Source organism: Neolamprologus brichardi, chromosome 22 (assembly GCF_056152115.1).
Source record: "Neolamprologus brichardi isolate AB-2024 chromosome 22, ASM5615211v1, whole genome shotgun sequence".
Taxonomy (NCBI): Eukaryota; Metazoa; Chordata; class Actinopteri; order Cichliformes; family Cichlidae; genus Neolamprologus; species Neolamprologus brichardi.
In genome coordinates this window covers 30,733,452-30,757,500 of record NC_142124.1, presented here as the reverse complement: position 1 = coordinate 30,757,500, position 24,049 = coordinate 30,733,452, and the positions used below count along the sequence as shown (strand labels likewise).

Here is a 24,049-nt window from a genome sequence, read left to right as displayed (position 1 = left end):
CATCCATTTGCAATAAAATGGAACAAACCGGCTCACATTGCCAACCAAGCGTAGATAGGGAAAAAACAAAAAACCACAGCTCGGCAGGCGGCTCAGTTTGCTCGAGTGTAAGGCTCTGAAGCACAGCAACACTGGCATGGGTAATTAGCTCCACACCGCTACTATTGTACAGACGGGTGACTGCGGTCCTTGAGAGCTGCACTAATTTAGCAAACCTCCCTTTGAGTCAGGCACTCCTTTAGACAGTCAAGTGACCCCTCAGAGTGAAGTCCTTGTTACACTTGAGATGTAAAAACCATCTTAAGTGCAGCCTTGAAGGACTGCGGCGGTGCACCTTGGCTCCAGCTTACACTGTGCTGCTAAGGACAAAAGTGGTTCTTTACAATCATCTATCCGTCGTGCTGCTGGCTTCTGGTAATGGGTTTTACTTAACAGAGAATGACAAATCACTTCTACGGCCACTTTGTGTGCGCAATTGTGTCGTCAAGTCTATTTGTTCGGTTAGCGTGGCGTGCTCAAGGCATCACGGTCCCTTGTGACAGAGATCTGGTCATCTCTGTGTGAACAAAGTAGGTCTTCAGCTCTCCTTTACCCTTCACATTGATGATGCCGCGACACGAACACATGTACCCTAATTTTGTTAAGATTTCACGTGTCTCCTCTGTTACCTGCACAGAAGGACGAGATGTGATTAAAAAATAATAATTCAAAGAAATACAAGAGTGCTTTGGAAGACATCCCACCTGTATTTTTCCCAGCAACCCAGTGGTTTCCATCCTACTGGCCACATTCACACTGTTTCCCCAGATGTCATACTGAGGCTTCTGGGCCCCAATTACTCCTGCAATCACTGGCCCGTGGTTGATGCCTTACAAATAGACAAAGCAGTTAACGTTTCAGAACGATTTCACACCTTTATGTAAAGTGAAATCTGTGCCGTGTTCATGCTACGAGGAAGAGCTCTCACCGATCCGCAGTCTGAAGTCATTAAAAGAGTGCTTGTTGATGACATCCAGCTTCCCAACGAGAGCAAATGCAAACTCCACCATTGTGCCAATGTGCATGTACTGTCTGTCGTGTTCCTGAGGGTATCGAAGAGAAAACAGTCACAGGGGATACTAGTGCGAGATTGTGACTGTTTATGTTTTTAAAGTGATAGTAGCTTGGTTTTACACTGGGCAGTAAACGCTTTGGAGATGAAGTTTACAGCAGCACAGCTGCATAGCAACAGAAACAGGTTGCCAAGCCGTGGCTGGATTTGCTTGTATAATGACACGGTTACGGTTGGGCCATAATAAAATGTTAAATTTATAGTTTATTACACCTAGCCAGCATTTCCTACATGAAAATACTTCCAAATCTCAATGCTCTTACAAGATGTTCCCCTTATTTGTTGTCGCATAGCTTAACTGAGTAATATTTCTGCCTCGCAAGGGTTAAGGCTTTTAATTTAATTGTTTAATTTAATAACTACGCACATCCCTAGTATCTGGGGAATTCTTGTCTAAGTAACACCACAAAAAGGGGTTAGGAGTAAGCTAGTTTCCCCAACTTGCTGCTTAATGAGTTAATGCTAAAATCCTCAAAACCTTTTCATGCCCAGATGTAAGGCAAAGCGTTTAAAGAAGATAAATCCTGGTTCTCTACACAGAACAAATGAACAGCCAGGGCTGTGACTGATCTAAATTGCTCTCATTCCATTTTCATTTAAAATACTGGAACAAAAACACTTGATTCAAAACAAAGCTAATCCCCCCATGTTATTTACTGATGTCATGTACAGTATTGTGCAATCAAGTGTGTGTTTTTTTTTAGCTTTACATGCTTCTTTATCTGAAATCAGCGAGCTGGAAACATTAAAAAGTGACAAAGTTGGCAACGGCTGATACAATCAGCCTGCAGCAGTCCAGCAAATCAGCCATCAAAGAGACGCCTGCTTCTGTCTGCCCCTGTGTGAAATCAGCTACGCATTGTTATAAAAATTACCAAGGATTCTGAGTGCAGAGCGCTCTTATCCCTGCAGACTACATTATGTGCTCTGCTAGAAGATGCAGGTGCAGCAACAGTGACTGGGGGTTTGGGTGGCTGGTGGGGGCTTTGCAAATGTCAATTAAGCACATTTCCACCAATCAGGAAGTTTTTTTTTTCCTTTTAAACAAAGCACAGTGCTGCCACATTTCTGAACGATGATCTAATTTGCTTACACTGATGTATTCAAAGTGCAGTAATGAATCACTGGTGCTTGAATGATATGCAGATTGTCTGGAGCAGCAGTAAACACTGTGTGGCTCTTTGTGAATGCAGACTTGCCTGTGCACACTCTGGTCCTGGCGTCACGTTGAGTCCAGTCGCAGCCATGTAGGTAGAACCGATGGTCTTAATCTTCTCCACTCCGCTGAATTTTGGCTTGGACAGCAGCTGCGGGCGCAGGAGGAAAAGAGCCCATTATATTACATCTACGAGGAGCAGGAAATAGCGGTGGCTTTCTGCCAAACGCTGGCATTTTCTTCTGCTTTCCCTGCTACTTTAGAGCATAATAACCAAGTGTGATTGCTTCTCAAAAAAAAAAAAGCAGCAGGGGAAGGTTATTTTTTTCTTTTTCATTTGTCCTTTTTCCATTGTGACTGAGACAGCCAGGATTATCAATATGAGAGGAGTTTACCTCATCAAAGTCTGCTATGATCTCGTTGAGAAGACGGAGACACTCCAGTCCCTCCTTATTGACATCAGACTCAGTATAAAACTCTTTGAAGTCTGGGATGGAGGCGAACATCACACACACCGACTCGTACGACTGATGATAAAGGTCCTGGTAACGAGCGAGAAGAAGATAACGGCTCTATGGGTTGTATTGATCTGGCACAGGTGAAGGAAATCTATGAGCTGAATAGCTTGTGCTGAACAATGACACCGACTCTTTAAATAAATACGAAGAAGCTTTAATCATGTCTGCGGGGGGACTCTGGGTGTTTGCAGGAGCAAAATAGTAACAGCGTTCATTACAAGACAGACAGAAGTAAGAGCAGAGCAACTGAGGTGAAGCACGGGAACGGAAAGTATGTTAAGCAAGTAGGCCACGTCTAATACAGCGTCTGTGGAAAGAGTGAAATAACAGAAATCAAAAGGGAATGAGTTTATTAAACTCCACTGGGAAAGAAAATGATTTGAACAATATGTGACAGATAAGGAATATCATTATAAAGGATATGTGTTAACAGCACATATAAAATATGCAGTTTTTATCATGTATTTTTCAGTCAGTACCACGATAGTGAAAAGAAGATTATTTGCATCTGCACTGATTTATGCTTGGTGGTGTGTGCTATTCTAGCAGATTATCATGAAGATGCCAACCACGAAACAGAGGAAACATTAGTGACGACAGATACGACCCTAATTAAGTCAAATATAGCATTAGGAGGTAATTTTATTTTATTTTTGATATTTTTTTGATTTATTGATTAGCATTCAAATATCTCAAATACAGAATAAAGATTACCACAAAGCAAGAAAGCACGAGACAAGGCTAATCAAAAGGTATTGGCTGAAGCATTTGCTTATTACGCTTTAACAAAAGATCATTTAGCATGCAGCTCCTGTACACAGGGCTCGAAGCAAAGCTTAAAACAAAGCAAAGCAAAAAACAAACAAACAAACAAACAAAAACTTTCCACCTTAGATAAGTAACTACATCAAAGCAAAACAACCAAGAGTTTCAGTATTATTAGTTTTCCTCTTTTCATTCTTGATTTATATATTTTTCTAATATATTTTTTTTATTTTTAAACTTGTTTTTAAACAAGAAAAATGAACTCCACCTTTTTAAATCACGGTCATAACTATTCCACAAGTTAACTCCCCTAACAGAAACACATCTCTGCTTTATGTTTGTCCCAGGTGAAGGTGGGTAATCAGGTGGAGGTGGTTTGCAAAGTGGCTTGCAGGTGCACAGCATTGGTGGGAAGACTATGACAGCGTAGACCTCATTCACAGAGGATTAGAGACCAACCACTGGTTGCTGGGAGAAAATATAACCTTGCTGACCAGTTGGCAAGTGGTTGCTGGCTGTCACAGATTGAAATCGGTCACAATGTAGTGCTGCACTGAAAACCTCCTTGCGATGACTTCTGTTGCCAGCAGATTGCCATGGTCACCTATAGCTTGTGTGGAAGATGCCAACTTGTTTGCAAAAAAAACTACTGAAACTTAAAAAAGTGGAATGCAAAATGGGAACTAGGAATGTTCACCTTCAGAGTAAAAGTTGCATCTTACTGCTGCAAGGTTTAGGTGAACGGTTCCCATTTTCATATATTAGCCGTGGCCAGTTTCACATAGCGACAGCCAGAAACTTTCCACAACTACCCACCAACCGACTGGGCAATACTTAGTTTTCCCTAGCAACAAGTGTTTCCCAAACAGTCACTGACTGGTCTCTAGGCCTGTGTGACGGGGGCCTATGTGAAATTTGCTCATTGGGTCTTTAGAAGAGTATCAGCTGTATCTATGGTGATGGGGCTGACATCAGGATCAACGTATCTTCTGGGATAACGGCTGAGCTCGGCTTTGTGGCCGACTTGAACTACCCCTTTACACAATTAGTTTGATATTTTGTATTTTTCTGCATAATATATATGTAATAAAAACAACTATATTAAGCAAGAAGATTTAAAACAGTGGGAAACAGGTTCTTTTCTAAGTACTAAATCTCATTTCAGTACTTAGTATTTCTGGGAAGCCAGTGTTTTTTGGCCCAACTGAGTAATTTCCTGGGGAAACTGCTGATTTCAGAACATAACTCACAATGTGCTATTCTTTACTCTTTTCTTTTTTTTTTTTTGATTAAAGCCTTTCACTTCCTGAAAAAAGGTTCGGGAAAGTTGAAAAGGGAAAACAAATGACGCAGGGATGTTACCCGAGGTGAAAAGATGGGTGCATTAAAGCTCATTCTCATTTATTGAGTCATAACTCAGTCCAGTCTCAGCACACAGTGATGTGTATCCTAATTTTAGGTTCACTGCAGGTTATTGTATTTAAATGTCCATAAATCTGCTAAAAAACCGCGGAAGGCTTTACTTCTATAGTACTAGTGCTAACAATGGGTACACTTGAACAGGAATGCATAACAATACAACACTCTACCTCATTTTTCCAGTTTCGTCCCAGGAAGTGTTCGGCCACGTGAGCTGGTAGGACGTTCTCCAGCAGAACCCGGTTGAGGTTCTCCATGGTTTCGATCTCCTCACACTCCCTCTTGAACTTATCCCTCCACAGGAAGTCTAACCTACAGTAATATTCATTCTGTTACAGGAGGACACAGAGTAAAGAGACACCAGCGTCATTCACACCCAGCGCTCTCTCAGTAGAAACTTGAACCAAAAACAGGGGAAAAAAACCAACTAATACACAGAGAAGAAAGCGAATTTTAAATTAGAGTTAAATGTAAATGTTCATTTTTTATAACACAAATCTAATCACAGACAGGATGCTGTAAAAACATCTTCCATGTATTCGTCCATGATATGGGAGCATTTCTCAGCGTATCCCATTCTAATCATCGCCACTGAACGGAAACTTCATAGGCTATCTCGAGTAACCTAACCGACTGAAACTAAAGGGCATGCTTGGTATTCATAGAAAATTAAAGTTCCAATAACACAACAATGAAACAATGCGTGAAGCTCCGCTATGATGGCTCAAGGAAATCGAGAACAGACAGGGCTGTTTTGCATAAAAGATAGCCACTGCTTTTTTTGTTTTTTCTGCTGTTTGCTTATTCATGCTTGAGGTAGTTTTGAACCATCTAAATATGTCAGGAAGATTCATATAGGGAGGTCAAAACATCCCAGGAGTATGTGTGTGTGCATCAGGTAGCATCCCCTGAACGCGCCATCATTATGCTCTCATGTATGTGAACGCTGCAGGCTTCTTGTGGGCTGGCCCCCTATGGTGTGTGTTTGCGTGTGCGTGGGAGCATTTTCAGTGTCCTTCGAGATGTACTTCATGTGTGTGGTTCGCAGTCTGGATGATGTATGTGTGCACTGAATAAGTTTCCCCTGAGATTAAAGTATGGTGCCAATTTAGAAGACTAACAGTGAGGGCCTATACAGCTCTGCGCTGAGATCTTGCGCTATAGTTGATAGGCTGAGGCTGAAATGCAAATACGGAGGAGCTTCTTGCCCTCTGAGGACAGCAAGTCTGAACCACTTGTGCGTGTGCATGTATATATGTGCCTATGCACGGTATGAGTATGTACAGTTTTGTGGCACAATAAATTCCAGTACCTCTTTTAGGTTGAAAAAGTAGGCCGAAAGAAGTAGAGCTCATATCAGATGCTGTTTAGAAACCAGCTAAAAAGTCTATAAATGAGTTTTGCTCCATTGCGCAGCTGTTCTTCAGGGATGAATTACAGCTGCCTTGTTTACGGTAACCTGCTTTCCACTCTCTTTGACTAAATGCCTGGGAAAAGCCTCATTAGAGCTAAAGATGAAGAATTTGTAAGGCAAATTTCTTAATAGCAGCCTAAAGCATACACAGCCAACTCCAGTGGAAAATGTGGGCAATACCACTCGAAAGACCTTTTGACCTGTTTTAGAAATGATATTTCTCAATAACCCAAAAGCATTGTTAGAAAAAAATAAACCCAATTACCTCATGATCTGTACGTGACAAAGAGTTTCACTCAGCAAAGTTGTGTTTCCATAACAAAGTCCCCCCTCTTTTCTGCTGAGAGTGACCCAGAATGAGAACAACACAGGGAGCTAGTTTGGACCAACTGTGCCTCTCAGAGGAGCCCCAGTTTGGGTACTAAAGCTCTTGTGGCTGTCCTTCTGTCCCGAACATCAGCTTTGAGGTCAGAGATGATGGATGGTATACCTCACAAAAAAAAAAGATAAAACACAAACACCCAATGTGTGTCAGATGAGTTTGGGTCTTATGAAGTGAGGATGGTGGGCACAGAGGAGATGGAGGCAGTGGGCCAAACTGGCAGATCTAATGCTCCAAAGATATTTTGATCTTTCTTTATAATGAGCCAAGTCCTCCAACACTGTTTAACTGTCTTTCATCTGTTCCAGAATAATTTCTACAAAGTCATAAAAGTCGTTCCAGATCGACCGGGGCTAAATCTGCCAAAAACATCTCTGCTCCACGGAGTCAGTCGCCGATTCTGCGATTGTGCTGAATGACCTGAAAAGAATCGTGGCGTTCAAAGGGAAAAAATTACACGAGACCACTTTGAGGAAGCTGCTCACCTGCCTGGCTAAGACCAGTAGTGTAATGAAGAAGATGAACAGAGATACAGAACCCATGGTCTTTAGATCCTTCAGGACTCCCGGTCTGTAAGGAGAGGAAAATGTTATAACAACATTCAGCATTTTATTCTGAAAATTCAAAAGCTTAATGCTCTCACACACAAACTGTGGTTTACGTTGATTCCATCACACATACACTCCATCCTACTGCTGGAAACAGCTACTGGTTTGTGCATGAATCCACATGAAAGCCCATAAAATGCAGTTTTTCCTCCTGCTTCAGTAACATTTGGTAAAAGTATGGATACCGACTGTTATTTTAGAAATCACTGAGCCCCTTTTAAACTAAGGCCATAAATAAATAAGTTTTAACATATATACATAAACAGTATATTGCCAAATGTATTAAGTTATCTGCCTTCATATGAACTTGAATGACATCCCATTCTTCATTCATAGTTTAAGATGATGTCAGCCCACCCTTGTAGCTATAATGGCTTCCACTCTTTTCGGAATGCTTTCCTAAAGGTTTAGGATTGCGTTTATGGGATTTTTTGACCACTTCCTGAAGTGCATTTGTGAGGTCGGACGCTGATATTGGACCTTGGTCCTGGCTCATAGACTCTGCTCTAATTCTACCCAAAGATGTTCTGTCAGGTTGAGGTCAGGGCTCTGTGCAGGCCGGTCAAGTACATCCACAACAAACTCGCTCATCCCTGTTGTGTTGTAACAGGAAGCGGCCAGCGTTTCAAGAGTTTCTTTCATAGAACTAAAGGTCCCAATCCAACTCCTGAAAAACAAACCCCCACCATAATCCCTTTTCCAGCAAACTTTACGCTTTATGCTGTTTTCCTGGCAATCGCCAAACCCACTGGATATCCAGATGAAGAAGTGTGATTCGTCAATCTGGAGAACATGTCTTTACTGCTCTAGAGCCCCGTGGCAGTGTGCTTTACACCACTGCATCTGACACTTTGCATTGCACTTGGAGATGTAAGGCTTGGATGCAGCTGCTTGGCCATGGAAGCCTATTCCTTGAAACTCTCTATGCACTGTTCTTGATCAAATCTGAAGGCCCATTTGGAGGTCTGTAGCAATTGGCTCTGCAGGAAGTTGGGGACTTCTCTGGACTATGCACCTCAGCATCTATTGACCCGAATCTGATTTTACGTGGCATATCACTTCATAGCTGAGTTGCTGCTGTTCCCACTCACTTCCACTTTGTTATAATCCCACTAACAGTTGACTGTGGAATACTTAGTAGTGCGGAAATTTCACGACTGCTTAGGTGGCATCTTATCAATGTACCACACTGGCAACACATTCTTTCACAGCATTTTTTATTCTTGATTTAATAGAATTGTGGCCATAGAAGTGATTTAGATGGGTGGTGAGTGAATACCTTTGGCAATATTGGCCTAGACACAGGGTTTGTGACATTGCTTCATCTGTGTCTATGATACAACATGCATCTGTATGTTAATGTTCCTCACAGCTTCATTCAAACGTACCAACAGCAGAGACAGAGAGAGAGAAAACACTTGTCGCACTTGTGGAAATGAGTATTCTCAGCATCAGCTCTAGTTACGTGTAACCACACTTTTCAGCGTGTAGTTTTCTCTGCTATTGTCACTAAGTAAAGTGGCAAAGTGAGTGTGTTTGTGTGTCGCTGGGTGCTAAGGTGCTGCTGCAGCTGCCTAGTTGTTAGATGAATGTGCAAATCTTACTGGAAATAATAAAAGCTGATCAGACATTTGCAGATCTTTCACAGGAAAGTGCACAGGGTGCTTAAGTCACGAAGCTGACACATTCAGATGCTGTCAAGGACTGTATGTCTGAGAGAGGACTGACTGACTGACTGCTAGGTTTGGCCTTTTCTTTGTAACTGTTTGCTGTACGGCTTCTCTCGCATCGATGTGGAGGGATTTTAGTCCACTCTTTTTTACAGTGTTGCTTCATTTCATTAAAATCTGCAGCCATTCGTTTATGCACAGCCCTCTTAAGATCTTACTACTTACTACTTCAGTCAGGTTGAGGTCTGGACTGATTGGGCCATCGCAGCACTGTGATTCTTTTCTTTTTGCTGCTTGTCTTAAGATAATTGTCCTGCATCACTCAGTTTGGGCTAAGCTTCAGCTGTCAGTAAGATGGTCTTACCTTTGTCCCTAGAATACTTGATATTACTTGAGTTGATAAGCTTTTTTTTAGTTAAGAAACAGTAATTCGATTGAGTTTTATTTTTTTTAAGACTGTCTAGTTTTGAAGAAACAGAAAAGAATTTGGGAAACAATTAATCAAACAAAAAATCAGTGTCCACAGTTTTTATAAATTGGCATAACTATGAACAAGCACTGCTAGATTCTTCTCTTTTGTATCTATTCATTTGAAAACTTCCCTTATTATCCCATTTGAACCTTGTGTAAAATTTCACCAGTAGATTGTGGTCAGCCTAATTCTGTTTTTACTGCCCCTCCTAATTTAAGTTCATAATCCTAGTAATGGTAGATGCTAAAGGACAAACACATGTTAGTTAGCCAAAAGAGAGAAAAAACATGGTTAGACTGAAACCCATAGCAGTCATGGCTATGGGGTCCAGAAAACAGATGAGGTCAATTAAACATTATGCAGTGTTTTATATTTGGACCCCTGAGTTAACTCAAAGACCCTGGCTGTGGTTCATCTGTAGTAAGTGTACTCAGACAGCAAAGTGACTCTTGACCTCTAAGTTTCTCCCTATTGAGTCAGCTGTTTACCTCAGCTGTCAGTGTTGGGTGAGAAACATCCACTTTTTATATTCTGGAGGAAGCTGTAAAACTTTGTGAAGGGACTCTGAAACGAACGAGTTGATGAGTCAGTGAAGCTCACTTTTGACTGAGTTGTTGAGGCTATCCCGATCTTTTCTATTCATAACTACTGCTGTTTTTGCTTTTGTTAGCTGCTGTTACCCTCTCTTAGCTGCTGTTAGGCACTGATCTAGCCAGCATTAACTTACATTTAACTTAAATAAGTCTGTGGGACACTGTTGGACTCTGATGCTTCGTGAATAAACTCTCATATGATGTAAGAATGTAATCAGACAGTTTATCAGAGGGAAAGGGTGATTTAAGGCAGCGGTCCCCAACCTTTTTTGCGCCATGGACCGACAATATTTTCATGGACCGGCCTTTAAGGTGTCGTGGATAAAGACAACAAAATAAAACTAGTACCGGTACAGAAAAAAGAAAATTTATTCATAACACACGTGAAAAGACCAAGGAAAACAGAGTAAACAATAAAAACGATAACAAAACAACGCTGAAAACCGATAAAAACCCTGAAAACTATACATTTCACACCTGGGCCTCAACTCTCGCAGCCCGGTACCAAACGACTCACGGACCGGTACCGGTCCGAGGCCCAGGGGTTGGGGACCGCTGATTTAAGGGACTTTCAAGTCTAACATTAGTTGGCAAAATCTTATCTGAAAAGCAGCTTTTGCTGTCTAGCCAGCTCATCGTCAACTGTCCAGAGATATGAGGGTCACATATCTAATCTGTCTCTCGCCCTAAAACAGCTGGGATAGGCTCCACCCTCCTGCGACCCTGACGAGGATAAGCAGCAGAGAATGGATGGATAGAAGGATGCATGGATGTCTAATCTGTTGACAATAGGTAACTGTGACAATTTGGGGAATAAATGAGCATATTTATACAAATGTTCATGTTAGAGCCTTGACTTTGGTTCAGGAGGTCAGGCTTGAGGTTAGGAACAAGATGACATTTTATCAATACTGCTTGTCTCTTTCTTTTACATTTTCCCTTTTTTGGTAAAGGGGACCCTTTCTCTGATGATAAAATATAGGTATAATATTTCATGTCTGCAGTTTAAAAGGGCAGGCATGAATTGAAATGTGCCTCCACAGCACGCCAAGGCCTAAAACTTCCCTTCTCCTCCCCTCTCTTCTCCTAGCATACTGTGGCTGGTGTGTAGTCATATAATTAAAATCTATTTGGTCAGAAGGGAGATATCCTTCCTGGCCACTGTATTTAAAAACACCAGAAAGCCTGCACCCACTCCTCTATATTTTTAATACCTCAACTATAAATTTATCAACTTACTTCAATGATTAGTCGCTGTAGCTTATAGCTCAACAGACTGTGGATATGTAATCCTGTGCCTGTTATAACACAGCCAGTACACCTAAAGTTCTCCTTCAAGATACTAAAGTGGAAATTATTATTTGTCAGCCCTGGTCTGTTTCTTTTTTGTTTTTCCACTTCATTGCTATTCTTATTTACTTGCCTCCGTGCTCTGGCAAAAGCAGTATTGTCTTCATGCTAATAAAAGCCGAAGTGAAGAAGACAAACAAAAGGAGAAATATGAGCTTGAGAAAAAAAGTTTTTCTTTCCGCAGTCTCTCTAGGTGCCCTGGAAACTTTTTGCATAATGGGATTTTGTCAGCAGTGAGACTCTAGCTGTCAGTCAAAAGTGAATTGAGCTCCATCAACACAAACTGCTGCCATTCATCATCCCCATCTCCAGGGGTTACACTTGATCGACAGTCACATGGGATATCGCTGCCTCAGCATCAGTCTTCCCCCGTGGTCCAGTCTCATTAGTCATTTTAATAAGCTCTTTTCTACTAATGTGAGCAGGCTGCAGGGTCAGCGTGACGGAGGGTTTCAAACAGATAATATTAACCTAAAGTTGGCCTAAGAATGATTTAATCATTTCCTAAATAATGAAGCAGAAAGGATGTGTGGAGGAAGAAGGGAGAACGAGTGCATGCATGTACCTGTCTGGTTTATCTGTGCGGTATAAGGCTTTGTTAAATCCATCCAGTAGAGTTGCATGTGTCTGCAGGATGATGATGTTGTAGATTACCACGGCGACCAGCATCACCACCATCTTCAGCTCGTAGTTGATCCTCAAGAACACGGAGCATGACACCAAGCCCAGTATACAGCAGTAGATAAAGTACTGAAAGAGAGTAAAGGAACATCAACAACAGATGACCCAATATGGCATGTGCTGTGGTGTGTGACTTACTGCATACTTTGATAAAAATGTGGGATACTTTTAGTTCTGTGAGGCCCCAAATGCTGCCTTAAAGGGAGCACAGCTAAAACAGCTCGTTTCTGATCGACAATGAACTGAGGGGCTGCACCAAGGCTCACCTGTTCTGCTAGAGTCCAAGAAAAGATACAGAGCTGGACACGAACACAACACAGAGACACAGATGTCTCATTTTGCTTGTTTAGATGTCATTTTAGATGGCCGCAGTACTTTCTCTGCAGGTCATGTTGCTGACCTCTCACTGCTGTACTTACTGGCAGGTAAAACTTGTTTTTGCCTGTGTTGTCCACCATGTAGTCCAGCTGGCTGTTATTGGTTAGATTCACAGTTGGCAGGATGTCATCCACAGGTCCTCCAGGATCCTCCACGAAAAACTAACAAAACCAAAAGAGATCCAAGCAGAATACACAGAAAGTAAAACATGACAGGCGTTGACATTTCTTCAGTGTCAATGTCAATAGAAATCCATATAAAAATATCAATCAACAAATACATCAATTTGTTTCTAAATTATTTTCTGTCAGTAGCCTTTCTAAAGCTCTTTCCAAGGTTTTCTTTGGTCACTGGCTGCTTTTTCACTCCAGTCCGGTGCCAGACCATTTTCAGAGGGATGTGTTTGAGCACTTAACACTGACCAGTGACTCACTCAAGCATAAAACGGTGCCAAACTCAAGAAATGAAGCTCTATTTTCTCGACACATAACAGACAACTGAGCAAAGAACCAATTTAATTAGTATCTTTAGGCACTATGTTTTTAGCAGCCTGTCACAAAAACACATAATTTGTTCCCATTACTTTAGCTGAATCTATGAATATGGCAATGCCAAAGGTTACACACATTTTGACAGGAATAAAATAGCATTTTATCACGAAAAAGGTGATTCCCAAAGAGCTACTGGATAACAACTTCGATTGCAATTTGAAGCTATTCATTTTTACAGAAACTCTCTTATCATGAGAAATAGAACCAAGCCCACAAACCTGATTATGAGTAGAAATGGATTAGATTACAGTAACTTGAAGTAAGCTACATTTTTAACCAAAGATCTGTGTAATACTTTGCTATGGTATGACACCTGCATACCTCAACATCATGCACGAGTCAAGATCAGAGATGGGCAGTAATGCGTTACTTGTAACGCGTTACTGTAATCCGATTACTTTTTTCAAGTAACGAGTAAAGTAAGGGATTACTATTGCAAAAATGGTAATTGGATTACCGTTACTTTCCCGTAGGAACGCTGCGTTACTGCGTTACTAAAACCGTGATTTTTTTTGCGAGAATGTCTCATGACAGTGACGTAAGCGAGTGCGACGTTCGTGACAACAGCTGTGTGCAGATCAACAATGGATCATATATCGAGTGCAGAGAGAGTATGAGCGTGCAGCGTTTAAAGCGTGGAAGTACTGACCTTACTTTGTGTTTGATTCCATAAAAAGTGACAAAAACATTAGTGTCCGTTGTGAAGAAAACTTCTTTTTACAGCGAAAAAACCCCTAAACTTCCGAGCAAGCACCGAGTAGCTACAACGTAATGGGAAACTCACAGAGAAACTCGCGGATTCTTCCACTGACCGCTGCGGCACACCTGCACCAGGGTAAACCTCCGCCTACCCAACTCCTGCTTTACAGGTGAAAATAGAGCAAAAGGACCGCTGAGTCTTTGACTTTATTTATTTTCTGCTGTGCTTTACTTGCATCTATTTGAAAGACTGAGTGTAAACACACAAAAAAAATTATGTGCTGGAATGTGCAGAAAATAGGTTTAAATATTAAACAAATTTATTCCAGTCAGAGAATGTTGCATATAATTAAATTTTTGCTTGATGCATAAAGTTAAAAGATTAAAACTAATAAAACAAGTTTTAAAAAGAGACTTTTCCATTTGATTACATTTTGTATGATGGATTATGTAGAAAAAGTAGAATTGGGCTGAAAGATCTATCACTTTATCACCTATTCAGGTTGTAAATCGTGTTTTTAAAAAGTAACTAAGTAATTAATTACTTTTAAAAATAAATAATCAGTAAAGTAACGGGATTACTTTTTTGGGTAAGTAATCAGTAATTAGTTACTGATTACTTTTTTCAAGTAACTTGACCAACACTGGTCGAGATGCACAAAAATAAGACTATCTATTAGTTTATGACAGTTCCTTTAGAAAATAAAGGCAAAGCCTCCAGTTTCATAAGTAAATGTGAACATATCTGATGTATGAGCATCACATTCTGAAACATCTCCATTCTTTGTTATAGGCGTGAATCTGGATCAGTTCCAAGAGTTAATCTCTAATTCAGTGAAACATTGTAGCCTTGGGAGTGAATTTCCTGTTTCCATCATTTAACAGAAGTCATTCTAAGAGAAACATTTAAAGCATTTGAAATATTCTTTTACACTTTGGCAGCAAAATTCTTTAAAGATTTCACCTTTATCGTTATTGTATAACAAACATGTGTAATGCGCATATTCTGTGACACATTTCACGGCTGTTTCCTGCTGCATGCCAAATGATGCTGTTCACACTGACAGCGTGTCTATTTAACATTTGAAAGAAATCCCCCATTTAGTCACCATAAGCAGGGAGTCTCATGCTTGATCTGGACAACATATTGTATGGAAAACCACAACGCTAAAAAAATACAACCATCGCTTTTGGGAGAAAAACCTCAGCAGTGGTAGAATTGACCTCCACAGCTGCTGTGGTGTAATCAAGTGGGTAAAAATAGAATAGAAACAGTAAATAATGAATGTGTATTTTTGATCTTGTGTATTTCTTCTACAATTTTCAAAGGAACAGCAGCTGAATGCACTAACTAAAGGGAAATTCCTGAAATAGTCCAGTTTTGTGTGGAACAGTACAAACCCAGATTTTAATGACGGTCCCTTTTTTTGCAGAAAGTGTGCACCAGTGATATAAAACAGCAAGTTTTTTGTGTGTGCCACGGGAACTGTACTCTTGCTCTCTAATTACTCATATTGCCTGCAGCTACATGACATTTAGCTGCCAGGAGTTGAAGGTTTCAGGTGTAATTTGGGGGAGAAAAAGCTATTCTTCACAGACTTTGTTTTATGTTATTTTTATTTCTTTGTGCATTACTCCTGTGTGGGTTGTTTTGGGCCATCGTAACAGTGTGAAAGGCTCACGTGTATATATATTTGTGTACTCACATTTTAATGTTTGTGTACAGTGATGTGAAAAAGTCTTGCGAAACCCCAGTTTCTTAATGTTTTGTTAGGAAAATTTATTGAGACATGTGCAGACATACATAGAAATGAAGCTTATGCATAAGTTCAATAAGGAAGATCTGTGATCAGTCATCTGCCTGCTTTCATTGGCTTCGGCTGCTTTTCTGTTGACATTATGTACCGCGTTCCCACGCTGTCAATCTAAATAATGACATCATTACTCTATTACTACTATTATTATATACTATTATTCTATTACTACTATACTAAATAATGACATCATTACTCTATTCCAATCATCTTCTCGCCTGCCGACTTTGAGCCTATCGGCCTCCACTTTGTGTTCAGACTTTCTTTCTCTTAGACTTTCTTCACCACCACTAGCGTCTAGACCAGGGGTCGGCAACCTGCGGCTCTTGAGCTGCATGCGGCTCTTTTGTCCTTATAGTGCGGCTCCCGGTGGTTTGGGAAAATAAATTCACTCGCGGAAGCCGGTGTACCCGCTGAAACGCCGTGCATTTATCGAGACTTTCGACCCCAGGTAGACCAGTTATGGATCTTTGGATCCACATTATGTCAGCAGCTGTTCTCCACCATGAACTATGTTAAAACAAACACCGCTCACGCCTCACAGACGACAGCTTACAGTCCTGCGTAAAGATGAAAGCCCCGATTTGCAGACGCTGTGCGCAGAGGTTCGTGCGCCATAAGTCTTATTGTAAACATATCACGGCAGACCCGACGATGTTTGCATGAACATGCTTTTCAGCATCTCTTTACTGACCACTTTTCACACACGGTTGCTTTCAGCTCACAGCCCGACAACACAACAGCAGAGAGAGCACAGACTTTAAGGCGGCGAGGCGTGATTGCAGGTGCCGCTCAGGTGCGTCCGCCTCCCAGCGGCGCTGCAGCCCACGCCCCGCCACACACATTAACCAGGTAAAATACATATTTAGGCAGAATTTTGCAAATATCTATTTTTCCTTTTTCAGCAGCATAGTGCTTTTTTTTCCAATTACTTTTTAAAAGTCAGGTCAAGGCTCCAACAGCCCAAAGGCGATATAAGGGTGGCGTCTCACAACAGTTTTTGTTTGCTGGATCATTTTAGTTCAGCTGGGTGTCTTTCCTTTTGTTATATTTCAAAATGTGTTGATTACATAAATAAAATGTAATTTTCTCTGTAGCACTTCATGGATTTCATAAGCAACACACCTTAGTTGCTTTGTGGATTCTTTTAAAAAGCAGTTAAAAACTTTTCTGTTCAAACAAGCCTTTTGTTGATCTACGTATTTTATATTCTTTACATTATTTACATTTGATCTTTTACATTGTGTATAATGTCTATTGATTGTATTGTTTATTTTAATATTTATATACAGCGCTTTGTGACTGCCTGTCTGTGAAAAGCGCTTAATAAATAAACTTTACTTACTTACTTTAGTTGTTCACACAAAGCATAAAAGTAAAAAACAAACAAACAATATACAGTGTTATCTTCATTTTAGATTTCAAAAAGTATTTGCGGCTCCCAGTGTTTTCTTTTGCGTGGAAACCGGGTCCAAGTGGCTCTTTGGGTGTTAAAGGTTGCTGACCCCTGGTCTAGACTCTGGGACGTCCTGTCCTAAATCCTATCACCGTTGGGATTCTGTTCTGGAGTGTAATTACTAAATACATTAATTTCTATCTCAATACATCATGTCAAATTCTTCCAAGTGATCTCTCTGTTATTGAAATACAGGTTATAGTTTAGACAAGTCTAACAAGCTTATTGACATGAGTTGTGGATCAGGACCCTGAATAGGCAGGTGAGATGGAAATTAAAGCATACCTTTATTGAATGGCAGCTGAAACAGTCTAAAAGGAAAGGGTAACAAATTTGGGGGAAGAAAGGAGAGCAGGAACAGAACTAACTGAAAATGCTTAAGAAGGGAAAACCAAACTAAAAGTGACTGAAAATATTACAAGTGTAAATAACAGGATCTAAGGCAGACTGGACACACCCTGCGGGTAAAGAGATTTACTGATAAAAGAGAAAGGCCTGATTGGGCTGGTATGCACACACAGTAGGGAATAATGGGAACTAGAGGCAGCTGTAGGGAACACACAGGTGCAGACAAACGGGGGAAACAAGACTCGGGGAAAGAAAACTGAACAGCCACATGAGACAGAGAGTACCAAAATAACACAGGAAATGACCAAACATGAGAACACCTAACACAGACGGAGACCTAACAATAAGACAGGGAAAACATGTGGACATACAAGGACTGGACTGAAAGGGAGTGAAAAAGCATCCAGTGTTCAAAGAAAAATGTCAAAGATTTACAATAAAGTCTTGCTCCTTGGAAGGAAACCTCAGAGAGTGCCAACCTCAGCCACGCTCTGGGCAGTATTTACTTTTAAGGGAACTGCTGCCTTTTGTACATACTCATTTTGTTTTCGTTGTCCTTTCTAAGCACATTTTAAGACATTTGTAGTGCAGTAAAAACACATTTTTGGGTCAACTTGAAAGAATGGCTGGTGTGACATGTAAAAGTGAGGTCAGAGGTCAAATGTGACATGATATTTGGATGCAGACTTTAATGCATTACTTCAATGTAATAATTCCCATAAATGAGTATCGTATCCTAAATGTTGCCAACACAAACAAAGGCAGAAGAGTTTTAAAAATTAAAGGCATTTTATCAAAGTTTGGCCTTATTTGACCTTGAAGACGAGGTCAAAGGTTCAAAGTAATGTGATATTTAGAATCCCCACATATTCACATTCCCTATATGTTGTCAATACAAACGATGGCAGTAAGAAACATCGTTTTAAATAGCTCTGTATCGTATTATTATCACTCTGACCTTTGGATCAATCTATTGACCTTGAAGGAGAGGTTAGTGATCAAATGTGACATGATATTTAAGATACCATATTATAAGATACTTTAGATACGTTGATCAATTGTTCAATTTTCAACCACTAAATCATTAAGTTGACCTTGAAGACCTTGGTGGGGGATGACTTTGGGTTGGCTTATGTTTATGTTACGCACGATTGTCTTTCAGGAATGACCATTAAGGTTCAGTTTATGCTCTGTGGCACCATTTCCCTCTTCGAAACAATCTGAGTATTCATAGAATCCATTATGTCGACCACATGATCAGGTTTACCAGTTTCCTTAAAACACCTTTCCACAGGAAGGACATTAACCTTTTCTAAGTCATCATTTCAAAACCTCTGATTGCTCTTAGAGAAATATTCCTGTTTCTCCCACTTATAAGTTTTAAACTTCCATTGATCTACTTGCCTTTTAAGGTGTAACAACATTTTTCTGACCTTTGATTTTGAGACAAGACTTGTATCTGGATTACTGAAGAAAATTCAATGTTCCCCAAAAGCTTCATTTATAAAAACACACACTGGTAAACTTCAGTTGTAGCAAGTGGTTAAAATTATTGTTACTATTAAGAAGGTTTGATTGCAACCCCGTGGCAACTGTTTTTCTGCTGTTCTGTCTGCAGCACTGATTTATTTCAACTTGACATAGTCTGCAGTGCACAAAAAACAACAAAAAAATGTTCTGACCTCAAGGTCAGAGGTCAAGTTTTCAGAAAATCTTGTAAATGCGATAACTTGAGAATGAGGCGACATAGGAGTTTCAAACTAGGTACATCTACTAGGAGGCTGAGTTGAAGTCACCGGTATTTTCCTTGACTTGTGAGATTCCCGTTCTTCGTCTTTGCCTGTTTTTGTTTTGTTGTTTTTGTTTGTGCTGCGTCACATTTCTGTGATAAATAAGTGGCTGCTGCCTAAAAAAACAAAGAAATGCTCGACAGGGGCTGAGGCAGTAACTTGAGGGAGGGGGCAGCATGTTGTCTTGCACTTCGTCTGTTGGCTCCACGGGGGAACCTAAAGAAACTATTTTAGTAACGGAGATGATTTCTTCTTTTGTCACAAGGATGCTGAAATATGAACGAGATGACAAAAACTTTGTGTACATAATACCGATTTCATGTAACATTTGGCATTAATCATCGTTATAAGCTATGTTTTTCTTTTTGCCTGTTATTTTCCTCTAATGAAATGCCTTTTTTTTCTTTTCTATTTTTTGAAAATTCGCCAAATTGCCAAAGTGTAAAATACTGATATCGATTGTAGATAAAGAAAAATACAAGAGCAAATAATGAACACGGAGGCGATCGGAAGCGCTCACAGTTGGCAGTTAAGTTGATGCTGAATTTAACTTAGCAATTATCTATGCATTCTTTTGATCTGGAGAAATGGAAAGTCATGAAAAGCCTTGCATGCTCTGGGATGGTTGAGAGAGAGAGAGAGAGACTGTATGTATTGAACAGAAATATTTTTTATTTTATTTATTCTATCTTCTAAAAGGTATATACTGATTTTTATTAGTTGGGGCAAGTAAAGCCTCATGACTGTCATCGTCTCAGTCCCCGGTTAAGTCACAACGCTACAACAAGCTCTGCTTTGCAGAACACAGCAGGTTATGGATTATATCTTCACCTTGTACAGTGTACCGAGAGCTGAGAGTTCACTGCTCTGTCTGAACCGCTGACCGGAGGGTGAGGAGGAAGATTGTAGCAGCAGTGGACTCCTTGCATCTCTTGTCAGTCTTGCACATAAACAACGCACACACAAACACACATATATACACTATCCATTTCCCACTGATGGATGTGTCTGCTTCCATTTGCTGCTCACTGATTTGTACACTTTATCAATGTAACCAATTGTGAGAATAAACAGCATTATAAAAAAAATGTTAAAGTTTAAGCCAGTATTGGTGCCGTCTGTTCAAACCAAATCATATAAATCATCAGAAATATCCACCGTGCTACTGCAGCAGTCAAACCACATTCACAACATTTAAAACTGGCTTCTCACCATGTTAAAGACAGCCATGACCAGCACGAGAGCAGTGGTCGTCATGGTGAGGACCAATCGCAGCCAGGGGTTATTGGTGACGATGATGCGAGAAGAAGTCGGAAACCATGTAAGAGAGCAGAAGGACCCCTTCCTTCCCTGCTGTGGATACAAAGAAACAGAGGGAATGACTTGAAGGTGAGGAAACAGGGAGTGGGAGTGCTAAAGAGAAACACTGCTTTCCTCTGGGGATTAATTAAAAATGATACTGTAAGCTGGAAAACAGTATATTTAAAACATCACATTTATCTTATTTATATACAGTCCAGGGCAGATGATTCCTAAGGCATAAAGATATAGCTACAGCAATTACATGCACAAGTTCAAGAAGGTCATTCATTCCCATGTGGTGTCTTGTGATATAGGAATAATTAGTGTGCGGAATTCAAAGAAAACAGAAAGATCTCTGAACTGGAAAAGATGCATGCTACACATCCATCTGTTGTTAATAAGAAGGTAATGCTGGCAGCAGGACCATCTTTGGACTCTCTTTTACTTAGAAGGCTGAGCAGTGTATTAAATTTGCATATGTGGTTGAATGTAATATACAGTAGAGCAGCGGTCCCCAACCTTTTTTGCACCACGGACCGGTTTATGTCCAACAGTATTTTCAAGGACCGGTCTTTAAGGTGTCGCGAATAAATACAACAAAATAAAACCAGTACCGGTACCCAAAAAAAAAAAAAAAAGATTTATTCATAACACACTGGAAATCGAGTTAACGATAAAAACAATAAAAAATCACGATGAAACCCTGAAAACCATAAATTTCACAGCCAAGCCTCAACTATCGCGGCCCGGTACCAAATGACTCACGGACCGGTACTGGTCCAAGGCCCAGGGGTTGGGCACCGCTGCAGTAGAGTACAGTAATACTGTATGGTAATATACAATGTAAATATATTATGAGACAAGTAAATAGGAGGAAAGACTCACAGATATCTTAATGCATGCAAAAAACAACTAAATGGTATTAATAATGAGTTTTACCAGTGACCTGAGCTACAGTGGGGCAAAAAAGTATTTAGTCAGCCACCGATTGTGCAAGTTTCCCCACTTAAAATGATGACAGAGGTCAGTAATTTGCACCAGAGGTACACTTCAACTGTGAGAGACAGAATGTGAAAAAAAAATCCATGAATTCACATGGTAGGATTTGTAAAGAATTTATTCGTAAATCAGGGTGGAAAATAAGTATTTGGTCAATAACAAAAATACAACTCAATACTTTGTAACATAACCTTTGTTGGCAATAACAGAGGTCAAACGTTTACTATAGGTCTTTACCAGGTTTGCACACACAGTAGCTGGTATTTTGGCCCATTCCTCCATGCAGATCTTCTCAAGAGCAGTGATGTTTTGGGGCTGTCGCCGAGCAACACGGACTTTCAACTCCCGCCACAGATTTTCTATGGGGTTGAGGTCTGGAGACTGGCTAGGCCACTCCAGGACTTTCAAATGCTTCTTACGGAGCCATTCCTTTGTTGCCCGGGCGGTGTGTTTTGGATCATTGTCATGTTGGAAGACCCAGCCTCGTTTCATCTTCAAAGTTCTCACTGATGGAAGGAGGTTTTGGCTCAAAATCTCACGATACTTGGCCCCATTCATTCTGTCCTTAACACGGATCAGTCGTCCTGTCCCTTTGGCAGAAAAACAGCCCCATAGCATGATGTTTCCACCCCCATGCTTCACAGTAGGTATGGTGTTCTTGGGATGCAACTCAGTATTCTTCTTCCTCCAAACACGACGAGTTGAGTTTATACCAAAAAGTTCTACTTTGGTTTCATCTGACCACATGACATTCTCCCAATCCTCTGCTGTATCATCCATGTGCTCTCTGGCAAACTTCAGACGGGCCTGGACATGCACTGGCTTCAGCAGCAGAACACATCTGGCACTGCGGGATTTGATTCCCTGCCGTTGTAGTGTGTTACTGATGGTGACCTTTGTTACTTTGGTCCCAGCTCTCTGCAGGTCATTCACCAGGTCCCCCCGTGTGGTTCTGGGATCTTTGCTCACCGTTCTCATGATCATTTTGACCCCACGGGATGAGATCTTGCGTGGAGCCCCAGATCGAGGGAGATTATCAGTGGTCTTGTATGTCTTCCATTTTCTGATGATTGCTCCCACAGTTGATTTTTTCACACCAAGCTGCTTGCCTATTGTAGATTCACTCTTCCCAGTCTGGTGCAGGTCTACAATTCTTTTCCTGGTGTCCTTCGAAAGCTCTTTGGTCTTGGCCATGGTGGAGTTTGGAGTCTGACTGGTTGAGGCTGTGGACAGGTGTCTTTTATACAGATGATGAGGTCAAACAGGTGCCATTCATACAGGTAACGAGTGGGGGACAGAAAAGCTTCTTACAGAAGACGTTACAGGTCTGTGAGAGCCAGGGATTTTCCTTGTTTGAGGTGACCAAATACTTATTTTCCACCCTGATTTACGAATAAATTCTTTACAAATCCTACCATGTGAATTCATGGATTTTTTTTTCACATTCTGTCTCTCACAGTTGAAGTGTACCTCTGGTGCAAATTACTGACCTCTGTCATCATTTTAAGTGGGGGAACTTGCACAATCGGTGGCTGACTAAATACTTTTTTGCCCCACTGTAACTGATAAACAGCAATAGATCCAAACATGGGATTTGATTTTATAGTCAGAACTTACTGGTCAATTCAGTTCTATCTGTACAGCACCATATCACAACAACGGTCACCTCAAGGTGCATAATACTGTCTGGTAAAGACATTACAATAATACAGAGAAATCCCAACAATCAGACAAACCCAAGAGCAAGAACTTGGCGACAGCGGAAAGAAAAACTCCCTTTAAACAATAAGAAACCTCTGGCACAAGCAGGCTCAGGCAGACGCACACATCTACCACAAACAGTTGGGAATGGGGGAGAGAGACAGACCTTATCTGGAGATGTGTTATGATTCCTCTGATAAGGGCTCCCTTTGCCAGATCCTTCACTGAGGCCAGTGTTGCCTTCACACGTACTCATTCATGCGGTTCTAACACTATCACCTTCTGGGTTGGTGCATTTCAAACTGTGGCAGTTTTGGAACAGATGTGTGTAAATTAGAGGCCGACTGGACACCAGCCTGTTCCAATCACCGGCTTATTGATCAGTGCATGTCTAATAATAAGTTTAGATGCAGTAAAGGCCTTTGAAAGACTTCTATCCACTCTGCTCTGGCACACAGTACATTAGAGGGTTATGCAAGCAGAGCCTGGAGTGCCCACTAATGACCAACTGTCATCCCCATGTACATACACAGGGAATAATGCTGCCATTGGCTACGTTGGGCTTGCTTTTACATGCAACGAAAGCTCTACTAAGGCTTCGTTTTCAAATGGCAACCCCAAACCTGATTAGTAACAAGAGCAGAAAACCAATCAGTCGGTTTGTTTCTTTAGAACAAGCAGAAACTAGCATTAATAAAAGGATAAGCTACGAAAAGAGAGAGGTCTAGCTTTTCCCTGGCTACACAGTTTTATTAAATAGTTAAGAGGATTAATAATGATCCTTAATCAGTGTGGCTAGATATGGAATTATTTAACCCAGGTAGGATACTATTAAATCTATTCTTTGCCCTATAGACCGAAGAAAAATCAAG

At 40.7% G+C, this 24,049-nt stretch overlaps 1 protein-coding gene across 2 annotated transcripts in view; it reads right to left on the bottom strand.

The window, feature by feature from the left end:
- adcy2b (adenylate cyclase 2b (brain)) overlaps positions 1-24,049 on the bottom strand; it is a 76,981-nt gene that overhangs the window by 249 nt on the left and 52,683 nt on the right. Inside the window, exons 16-25 of one of the 2 annotated variants that reach the window (XM_087834556.1) lie at positions 20,388-20,528; positions 12,559-12,678; positions 12,024-12,208; positions 7,251-7,335; positions 5,140-5,298; positions 2,663-2,809; positions 2,311-2,418; positions 968-1,082; positions 744-868; positions 1-668 (exon numbers count right to left, since the gene is read on the bottom strand). The exon at positions 1-668 is cut by the window's left edge and continues 249 nt beyond it. In XM_087834556.1, coding sequence (XP_087690682.1) covers positions 516-668; positions 744-868; positions 968-1,082; positions 2,311-2,418; positions 2,663-2,809; positions 5,140-5,298; positions 7,251-7,335; positions 12,024-12,208; positions 12,559-12,678; positions 20,388-20,528 — 1,338 coding nt within the window. In that variant the 3' untranslated portion in view covers positions 1-515. The remainder of the gene's footprint in view (positions 669-743; positions 869-967; positions 1,083-2,310; positions 2,419-2,662; positions 2,810-5,139; positions 5,299-7,250; positions 7,336-12,023; positions 12,209-12,558; positions 12,679-20,387; positions 20,529-24,049) is intronic. The other variant, XM_087834557.1, reaches the window with a different exon arrangement.